This window comes from Siphateles boraxobius, unplaced genomic scaffold, assembly GCF_051911475.1.
Source record: "Siphateles boraxobius isolate OS27281-9 unplaced genomic scaffold, OSU_SipBor_1 33, whole genome shotgun sequence".
Classification (NCBI taxonomy): domain Eukaryota; kingdom Metazoa; phylum Chordata; class Actinopteri; order Cypriniformes; family Leuciscidae; genus Siphateles; species Siphateles boraxobius.
Genome location: NW_027508953.1, coordinates 5668752 through 5679813, shown reverse-complemented (window position 1 = coordinate 5679813; position 11062 = coordinate 5668752). Strand labels below are relative to the sequence as shown.

At 36.4% G+C, this 11062-nt stretch overlaps 2 protein-coding genes across 3 annotated transcripts; both read left to right on the top strand.

The window, feature by feature from the left end:
- The first annotated feature begins 537 nt into the window (after positions 1–537).
- On the top strand, positions 538–2872 carry mllt11 (MLLT11 transcription factor 7 cofactor). Of its 2 annotated transcripts, XR_013190150.1 has the most exons (3): positions 538–552; positions 619–861; positions 2110–2872. XR_013190150.1 is itself a non-coding variant. In XM_077195129.1 (2 exons), exon 2 carries the CDS (start codon positions 2116–2118, stop codon positions 2353–2355), a length of 240 nt encoding a protein of 79 aa, XP_077051244.1. In that variant the 5' UTR covers positions 704–861; positions 2110–2115; the 3' UTR covers positions 2356–2872. The 2 variants fall into 2 exon arrangements, 1 of the variants encoding a protein (XP_077051244.1); XM_077195129.1 differs by lacking the exon at positions 538–552 and having other exon boundaries at positions 704–861.
- Positions 2873–3641: 769 nt separating this feature from the next.
- On the top strand, positions 3642–10954 carry gabpb2a (GA binding protein transcription factor subunit beta 2a). Its single transcript, XM_077195128.1, has 8 exons — positions 3642–3968; positions 4794–4901; positions 5165–5332; positions 5439–5633; positions 7757–7898; positions 8020–8187; positions 8823–8935; positions 9076–10954. Exons 2-8 carry the CDS (start codon positions 4794–4796, stop codon positions 9403–9405), a joined length of 1224 nt encoding a protein of 407 aa, XP_077051243.1. The 5' UTR covers positions 3642–3968; the 3' UTR covers positions 9406–10954.
- Positions 10955–11062: the final 108 nt, after the last annotated feature.

Below are 11062 nucleotides of genomic sequence, written 5' to 3'. Positions count from 1 at the left end.
GAACTCATTGAGGTCACAAATGTTAATCATTTATTTTGTCCTTTGTGCTTGATGTTTTCTGAAAATTGTCATGGTATTTTCATATCCTGGCATTAAAGGTCACTTTGACCAAATGAAGCAAGTGCAAGTGTAAATGTTCAATATAATATATCAATATAATGATATTGAAAATTATATAATTTGTAGTATCTTTCTCTAGAGCTTTCTTTATATTCCTGTAAATCTCTGACTTCCTTAAAAGAATATAAACACATCTTTATTTTTATTTATCAAAAATGTAATCTGTGTATCTGATATTAACTTAATTCAAATAAATATTCACACTAAAGTTGTGCTGCTTTAAAGATTAATATGTACATTTTAGTCCACTGAAAATACCAAAATACCATTTTGCTCGCAGGGCGCCAAGTTCAGTCAGTGCAAAGAAAGATGGGCCAATCGACCTGATGGACGCTGGAATCAGCCAATCAACGAGCAGCACTTACATCTCACGACTGCACTTGAAGAAAAGTAGAAGGGGTCTTTAACAAATGCAAATGGGAAGCACAAATGGTAAAGATGCCACAAAATACTAACATACACCATAAATGCAGTTACTAATTTTCTCTATTTCAATAGAACAAGCAATTTACCACTCCCACTCGACGCTAATTATGCACCTGTCACTGGTCCCTCAATCGCTCACAGAAGGTGGGCGGGACTAATGCTAATCGCCCACTAGTGATGTTGGGTGCGGTTGGTTCAAGCTGAGCAGCCGGCAAGAAGATTGAGCTCAAACAGCATCGTCTATTCTTCTTCAAATCTGAATTACGACAAAACAGCTTGTGATTCCAAGAGAAAGAACCTGACCACATACTAGGGGTATGTTTTATAAAATTATCCTTTTGTTGAGCAATAATTCTGTTTTAGTCCAGTTTATTTAAAGCATTTACAATTATTTGGTGTGTCATGATGTCTAAGGTAACACATTTGACATGACCTTATGTGTCAGTTGAAAATAAGATAATATAACGTATTTTACTGGCAAATGTTTTGCTTCAGGCCTATGTAAGAATTGTTGCTGGTAATCCATTCTTATCACTATAGCCTACTGAAGCATCTCTAAAATGCTTTGTCATGAGATGCGCCATCACTATTTTGGGAGCTCCGCGAGCCTGCCTTTTAATAGATGTTCTTGTGAGATGTTGCAATATTCATGCAGGGTATCCATGATAGTCATGACAGGACCTTATCCCCATGATTCTCTCTGAATATTGGGCGTATACCGCCTCCGCATTGTGTGACCAGAGCTAAATCCCCCCACGACTCGCGAGACATGCAGCGTTACGTAAAGTTCAATTAATTAGAACAGCTTCATTACAATCATTGGCGTTTTTAGATTTCACATGTTTTTAAATTGCAGCTCCCAAAGGATATCTTTTCTTTGTAACAAGATAATGCTTCTTTGTTCTTATTCATGCAAGGACTTAAATCTTGAATCTAATTATAATATATTAAAATAATTAGATGACGGAAGTGCTTTACTATATTGCTCATTCTGTTGTTTTTTTAAAATAAATTATAATAATCATAAATATAGTAACAAGTTTTTTTATTAGTAGTACCCTATTAATACTATTATTAATGGTTTGCACATGTACATTGCTTAGATTTCAGTATCACAGCTTACAAATAATATTTTACTCATAATAATAATTTATTTTTTAATTAAATTATAGTACAATCATAATATCGTTGTACATAATTGATGTATAAGTCATAATTGATTTATAAGTTTACTAAAAAATATGAATATATATTTTTTTCATTAATTGTTTTACATTATATTATATTTTAGCCTTTGACCTGCATATGAAAGTTGTTTTACAGATGTAAATTGCTCAGGTTTCCCTGAAAATAGCAGGTAACTGAAAATAGCTCATGGGGAAAGTCAGGAGCTCACTAAGGGGAAATGTAAACAGGTTTTTAAATAGCAAGCAATGCAGTGTATTCTGTGAAATGAGTTAGTTAAAATATTGTCTTCAATATTCAATTGCAACATTGCATTTAAAATGCATTAAAAAAATAGTTTTTAGTTTAAAAAATCTCTTTTTTGTTTTTTATATACAGATCAAAATGTTAGACACAACCACTAGCCAGTTCAACTCCTTCTTGTTTTGGAGGGAACCTATCCCATCACTGGACCTGTCAGAGCTGGAAGACCTTGGCATTTCTATGTCCAAGTCCAAGGAAGCAAAGGCGACCAAGGGCAGGAGGGAGGAAGAAGATTCAGAGTTGTTGAAGTACTCCACCTTCAACTTCTGGAAAGAACCCATTGCTAGTATTGATATCTTGGATTTTAACCTGCTGTTATAATACACTGCGATGCATCTGTGTTTTATGCCACTGTGGCTGCACCAGTTCTCTACTGTGATCTGATTTTGATGAATTGATTGACTCATGTATTATTATGTCAGTAGAACTGTGATAACTGTCCTAAAGCTATCAAGGCATTACTGAATATGGATGTTATTTACACTATTTAGTACTTTACTGCCCTGTAAACTCTACACGACTGCTCAATTTGTTGTGCACATGAAATAAGATTAGGATATTCAGATCCTAAATCTGCCAATTCATTTCATGTTAAAGACAAGGGGATTCAGAACTAAAACTGTATAATATTGTTGTATGCCAAATTATTTGTAATATTAATGCATACAGTAACTTTACTAGCTTAAACTAAAATTTCACTTGAAGGTGTTTTTGTATTGAACAGATGTCCATGTTAAAATGCACACCTAATGCTTTTCACTGTTTCCCCAACCCACTATGTTTGATGACAAATGTCAGATGCCAATTAAAATGAGCTTGCTGCTAAATGAATAAAAAATGCATTTGTGTTCATGTTTTTTATTCTTCTGTTTAATAGTTATAAAACAAAATGACTTTTTTTTTTAACATTGACTGAGAGAAGAGAGTATTCAACAGAAACATTTTCAAATACAGGTGCACCAGTTTTGTAGTCCTAGCTTAACAAGTCTTGCAGTAGATTATGATAATATTTTCTTCTCCTTTGGTTTATTGTGCTAATAGGCACAGGTGTTTTGACACAGCTGCGTAGCAATTTAGGAAAGCAGGAAGCTGCAAAGAGTTTGCAGTATTCAATATTATACCTTACAGCGTTTTGCCTTTATACATCGCAGTAAAGATCAAGACTTCTTAATTTCTAAACATCCACAGAAAGAACCCCTCCCCCCCAGATAAAAGATGACCCCCCCCCCCCCATTTAAAACATGTAAATAAACATTATTTTTTTTACAGTCTATGATTTATTATATAAATCATATATATGTATATATATACACACACACACTTTATATACATGTTTAAGTTTTGTTTATATTTACATAGAAACTCAAGTAGGCTACACATTAAACTCTACCATTATATAATATACACTTACAATAGATATTTATAAAGATTATCAATAAAATAAAAAAATAGAAATATTTAGGATCTATAATAGTTGAATAGGTAGGCAGTGTCTCAAAACCCAGCGAGGTGCCTACCTAGTAAGCATTTTCTTTTCTTTTTTGCGTTATGGGGTTCGTGCATTGTTTTGGGTGTTATTTTTTTTATAGGTCTGGTTCAAACGCACTTAATGGGCCCAAACATGCTGTCTAAGAAGGCAGCTCGCTAGTAGCCGCATTTAATAGGCCCACACATGCTGTCTTAGTTGGCAGCTCACTAGTAACCGCACTTAATAGGCCTAAACATGATGTCTAAGTATGCAGCTATCTAGTTTTGAGACACGTCCGAAGCGTCTGAGCAGCTTCCTTTTTATTTCCGGGGTTAAAGCAGCCGCCATATCTGAATGCGCTTTAAACACAGACATGTTTATGTTGAGCCAGTTCAGAAATACAGCACGGAGAACTATATAGTACTTTAATATCACCCAACAGACGTCCGACAGACAGGCTACAACGGTGAGTTTGATACGCGCAGTCTTTATTTGTTCGTGGCGCAGATGGAGGATGTGTGTCGGTTCTGTTTTTGACTCCACATGGCACATGAGTTTGGCATGTAAAATACGAGCTTTAAAATCGCCCGTAAATATTTGCTTACTAATGCAAACTAAGTTTTCTGTTTATAAGTTCACATGTTTTTGGTGTATGTGTTCTTACACGGCGTTATTTTTATATATACACGAGTTTCTCTTTGCCATTTCTGTCCAATGTTTTCATCACTTATTTTCTAATGGACAGGAAGGCTGTTGTTCAATCATTTACGTTTTGAATATTCGCTTGGCTGCTTATAAATGTTTTGTTTAGCTGGTTACTGCACTGGTGTATATAGTACATATGTATTTTTAAACATTCTCTGAAAAATAAACACGAATGATTCGTCGAAATCTGTTCATGATAACGGTTAAATTCAGATCGGTTTTCTGGACAGATGCAAATGTTTGGAAGAGATGTAATGCAAAGCACTGATATATTTAAGGACTTGGCAACATAATTGTCTTGCTCTTTCATACATCCACTTTTCCCAAATATAAAATGTATGTAAAAAGAAAAGGGTAAAAATGAAAACTGTAATCTAATAATTTGATACACATCTCACACTAAAAGTGAAATTTACAAATAGGCAATCACTACACAATTTGAAATGAATTTAATGTTTTCTACTGGTCAGTAGTAGATTTTTTTTCCAGTACAATATATCTTTGTTAGATTAATGCACAGACATTATCATCATAATAACATAGTTTTTAGTCCTATATGGTATATTTAATCTCTGTCTTTGCCTAGATGTCGTTGGTGGATTTGGGAAAGCGTCTTTTAGAAGCAGCTCGGAATGGTCATGATGATGAGGTCCGGACGCTGATGGCCAACGGAGCCCCGTTCACCACTGACTGGGTTGGTCATGTTATCAATAATGTTATGAGTTAATATGATTTTAGAGCTAAGCCTTCATGAGATGCAATCAATAAGAAAAACGATGTTATCAATGCTTTTTAAGAATCGTAACAAGCCATATTCTGACTCCTATGATGTGTCATTGACATTATCTGCTTTTAAATAGCGCAATGTAAATTGTCGCAAGGCGGAACTACGAGGCAGTACAACAAAAAATAGTTTACACCGATGTAAAAGCTTTTTTTTATGTACCTATTTTGCAGCTTGGAACTTCTCCATTACATTTAGCAGCCCAGCATGGTCATTACTCCACTGCTGAAGTCCTGCTGAGGGCGGGTGTCAGCAGAGATGCCCGAACCAAAGTTGACAGGACCCCACTCCACATGGCGGCTACAGAGGGCCATGAGGTCATTGTGGATTTATTAATCAGGGTAAGACGAGACTTGTCCTGTGTTGCTATAGTTTACTAGATGTACTAATAAACTATTCCAATTTGTCAACCGAGGAGACTGACAAAAGTCTCTCTTTATGTTTTAGAGTGGTGCCGACATCAATGCCAAAGACATGTTGAAGATGACCGCTCTTCACTGGGCAGCCCAGCACGGCCATCACAGCGTCGCTGAGCTGTTGGTCAAACATGGTGCAGATGTACATGCCCTCAGCAAGTTTGACAAGTCCGCTTTTGATATCGCTATCGACATACAACACGCAGAACTTATACACCTGTTACAGGTTTGTCATGTGTGGGTAAACTGCAAAACACTAGAGAATTGTTTTAAGGGCATTTTCACACCTGTGTTCCTGTGTTCACACCTTTGTTCCAAAACGGAATTAAAATAGTTACAATATTGCAATTTCTTCTTGGTTCAGTTCGCTTTCACCAGGCAACATTTCTAAATGGAACCAAATATTGGTTACTCTTTATTTTAAGGTGGAGTAGTTACATTGTACTTACTCAAATAAGTAATGAGTAATTTTAATTAACTACATGTACTTACTATAGAATTACGGATAGGCAGGGTTTCCCATACGTTCATTTATTTGTGGCGGCCCGCCACAATATCAACGCTGACATTGATTTTCAATTTTTTTTTTTTTTTTTTTACTAAGCCTATTTAAAATCGTGTTTGATTGCAGAGCGCCGTAGCGCATTCGCGCAGCACTACCTCTCGCTCGTCCCTCTCTCTCTCACTCACTCACCCGTACCTCTCTCTCTCTCACTTACCCGTACCTCTCGCGCTCTCTCTCCCTCTCACGCTCTCTCTCACTCACCCGGACCTCTCGCTCGTCCCTCTCTCTCTCACTCACCCGTACCTCTCGCGCTCTCCCGTACCTCTCGCGCTCTCTCTCACTCACCCGGACCTCTCGCTCGTCCCTCGCTCTCACTCACCCGTACCTCTCGCGCTCCCCTGCCCCCACCAGAGTTACACTGTCATTCTGTGGGAAACACTGATAGGGTTTGGTTTAGGGCTAGTTACTTGTAATTATGCATAATTTACTGTTATTACTAGAGTAAGTACATGTAGTAATGTGTAACTACGTCCCCTTAAAATGAAGTGTAACCCAAAAAAATGTTAATACAAGTGATGTGCGAGTAAACTGTTCTCTCATTGGTCAGAGTACACCTGTTAATGTTTGGGATTCTGCTCATAGTGGTCATCTGTCATGATGGATAGACAACAACTCTGCAAGCTTGATGTGGCATTCTTTGTTGTTGCCGGTATATTACTTTATGATTTTGAGCAAGAATCAAGGTGCCAACTTCGTTTGTGTTTTTGAGTTTTGTACAGTTGTTGTGAAATATGTTCATCTGACCAAATTTGAATGAGAAATTTCACTTCCTCTTTACTCCAGGTTTACCCACGATTCATTTTCAGAGGCATTAGCAAAAGAAGCATTGCTGCTACGTATTTAAAGTTGCAGTAAGTGATTTCTGAGAAAAACTATTGATATTCGCGTCCATTCGCCAAAATGCACGAGCAATGCAAGAGTGGGTGTCTCTTTATCATAGCTGAAGCAAAATAATGTATAGCTAACATTACAACAACAGCATATCTTGGTTCTGTGAAACAGCAAAACCAATGTTGCTCACGTATAGAGCAGAAACGATGCAACCTAAGCTTTTCTAATATTAACACGGGTCCTAAAACTCTTACCTGATCATAGCCCTTCTTTTTCCAGTGATATTCCTAAGACCTTTTCTCTTTTGTAATGTCTCAACCATCTCTCTGCCGTCTTTCTTCAAATCCTGAAGGACACGCTCCCTACTGCTGATTGGCTACATGTGTGTTGTGCTGCTCGGTTCGATCCACTCTCAACAGCGTTTCTCAAAGATTGCTTGTTGCACCTTTAATTAACAATCATATATTGTGATACAACTTGATCTGTTGGGTCAGATTGCTCTCTCACCACAAGCAAACCTCTCCGGAGTTCGTTTTCAAGTGGGTCAAGACCACCTCGTTCAGGCTATCTCTGCCCGGGATTTTTGGCTTTAGGATCCGAGCATAATTTCCGTGTATATGTTTGCCTAAGGCCCGGTTTCACAGACGGGGCTTAGATCAAGCCAGGATTAGGCATTAGTTCAGTTAGGGCATTTAAGTAACTTTTATAAACGTGCCTTCGAAGAAAAAAACATAACATTGGTTCTGACATATTTGAAGATGTGTCAGTGCAAGTTGCTTTTAAGTTAAAACAGCTCAAACATGCATTTTAGTCTGGAACCAAGCTTAGGCATTGTCTGTGAAATCGTGGGTAAGTGAACCAAATTTAGGGAGAAAATGAGGCAGGCTCCAAACAAGCCAGGTGTAAAGAAGCCCTAATAGATTGTCCTCATAAATCCTTGTTTTGCCTTTTAGGAGGGAATGCAGAATCAGGTGAACAGGAATGCCGAAGCGTCAATCATAAACGGCAGCTCCACCCCACAGTTCATCATTCAGGGCGTCCCAAACATCCAAGGGGGAGTCGTCAACCTCTCTGACTTGATCAAAGCCAGCTCGGGTACGATATGACTAGAAAATAATTGTAAACGAATGTAATCAATTTGAACATTGTTGGTTATTTTATGATTTTTAAATTGACTGAACCAACAATTGCATTTTGTTTTTCTCATGATGTTTAGGTGACACAGAGGAGGCCATAGCTGTCAGTTCCTTGGACTCGAGTATCCAGCAAGTGGTGAATGAATCAGGTCAGAGGGTCATAACCATATTAACAGATCAACATGGAAACCTCCAGACAAATGGACTCGGACAACCGTTCTTTGTCACAATGCAGGATGGACGACAAGGTATAACTAACTATCCTTATTTTGGATTTTGAACCGAACTTCTCAATGATATCATTTTAAGATTTATATATAGTTTTGGGTCAGTAAGACTTTTTTTAAAGCCTCATACTCACCAAGGCTGCATTTATTTGATCAAAAATAGTAATATAGTAGGATATTATTAGAATTTAAAATAGCTTTTTTATATTTGAATATATTTTAAAATATCATTTATTTCTGTAATGGCAAAGCTGAATTTTCAGCATCATTAGTGACACATGATCCAGAAATCATTCTAATATGATAATTTGTTGCTCAAGAAGCATTTTTAATTATCAATGTTGAAAAAAGTTGTGCTGCTTAATATTTTTTGTGGAAACTGATATTTTAGGATTTAATGAATAGGAAGTTTGAAGAACAGTATTTATTGAAAATATAATTTTTTTAAACAATGTAATAATCTTTACTGTCACACTTGATCAGTTTGATACATCCTTGTTCAAAAGTATTAATTTCTTTAAAAAAAAATAGTGTATATGATTATTATATTATTGAATTGTGTGTGTGTGTATATATGTATATGTGTATATATTTCACGGCTGTCTTGACATTCTTATACCTTGAATTAAGCATGTTTCCTTTTATTTTTATATCAGTATTGGCAGTTCCAGCCAATCAAATCACAGAGGAAGTGGTAGAAGACTCCGAACCTCCTGCTCGTAAAAGGAAAATTGAAGTTTCATCCAATAATGCAGAGACTGGTGAAACGGTGAGTCTAATAAATAAATACATATATATATATATATATATATATATATATATATATATATATGAGAACCTTTAGAGCAAAGCCATCAGATGATAACTTTGTTCATCACCGCCCCATCTCGATTTATCTTCAATCTCCAGGAGCATCTCCAGTGGCAGTTACAGGAAGCTAACAGGAAAGCTCAATCCTATCGTCAGCAATTGCTCCGCAAAGAGCAGGAAGCCGAAGGGTACCGCATGAAACTGGAGGCCATGTCAAATGGACAGACCAACGGCACCGCAGGGCTGGACCAGGAGCACATCGTGTTTGTGCAGGAAGAGGTCGGTATCGAAGAAACAACGGAGGGAGAAGAGGAAGTTGTCATGTATTCAGAAGGTGGCGTAGTCATCAAAACAGAAGAGATCGATTGCGTGGACGAGCAGATCACTCTAGTGGAAGCCACAGCGGGTCACACGGAAGTCATCTCTTAAAAGAGCACCCAAGAGCGTGGACTCAATCCTCAAGCAACCAAAGAGTGCTTCAGCACGGTTTTGGTTTGGTTCATTTTGATTTTTCAGCAATTAAGTCCTTTTTGTAATTTATTTCCTTGTTCTGTTTTGGTTAACGTTTCTTGCTTCAAATGAAAGTTCACAAAGAAACAACCACAATGTGCATCATATGCACACACACACACAAACACACACACACATGACCAGGGAAGATGATTTTTTCTGGGAGTCTGTATCTGCAGTGTCCTTAGAAGTGCTCACCCATCAATTGTCCTAGATGGGGTTCTTCAAACAACAGGAAAAGGTTCACTCAGGATGGAACTCTTTGCAAACTGCATGTCTTTTGAGCTCCCGTAGAAATGCAGCCGTCTTATTCAGACGGTTTCATCGCTTCTGAAATTAAACATTGAAGATTCATCTCAGAATGCAGCAGTGGATTGTGTTCTATGCATTGGTAATAAAGTAATGCATACGTTTCAAGAATTTAATTTGTAGGCAATCTGTTTTTTTTAACCATTTAAAAAATCTGTAGGTCAATTAAAAGTGCCTTGGTGTATTTTTGGTCAAGTTTAGTTTTCATTCATAAAGGATTCTACATGAATTATTGCATATATAGTATTTGTTTAAATGGGTATAAAGCATAATTCCCATTCATTAACTCATTCCTTATGTAACATGTATTTGTTTTCTCTGAATATGTATAATGTGGTTGATGTTTTGTTTTAGTTCCTTTGAATCTTAAGTTGAGAGCTCTTGTTCACAATTAGTTAAAGGGGTAGTTCACCCAAAAATTTAAATTCTGTCATTATTTACTCAACCTCAAGTTGTTCCAAACTTGTATGGATCTCTTTTTTCTACTGAACACAAAAGATGTTACGAAGAATATAGGTAACCAAACAGTTTTTTCATTATGGAAGTCAATGGGGTCCATCAACTGTTTTGAATGACTTGAGGGTGAGTAAATGATGACAGATTTTTCATTTTTTGGTGAACTGTTCCTTTAACATCGCTTTCAAAAATGTAAAAAGTCTGATTTCAATATCAGGGTTTTGTATATGTCTGGCTGGTCTTTATGATGTGTAATGTTATCTCCCTGAGCTATGACAAAATAATCAGTGGTTTTTCAGGCACAGAATAATGTGAGATATTGATTTGCATTAGATGGCAAAAGCGTATGTGACTTTAAAATTGAATGCAATTTTGTGCTATATAACAAAACAAAAATAGTAACAGACATAATTGTAGTAACCTCAGAAGAAATTTTCAATTTTAATAGTTTTGATTGCTTCTCACATAGGAAATATGTAATTATTTACTTTTTAAAATAATTTAAGTTTCCTTTTTTTTTATGTAAAGACATTACCGTCCTCACATTGTAAAAAATAACCACAATAATATACTGGCACTACAATTTATGGACCTACATTGGTGTTAATGCAAAATCTTGATTTTAGAGTTTCTCCCTCTTGTTATATGCTTAAATGTATAAAGCTTTTGACTTATTTTTGATTAAAAATGTTGCAAATATCAATTGTCAGCTTCTGTATATTTTCTTTTGTTGATATTATATTCAACCCTATAAAAGTAGCTCATATCATCAGATTTAAGTCATCAATGATACTGTTCAAATGTTTTGGGT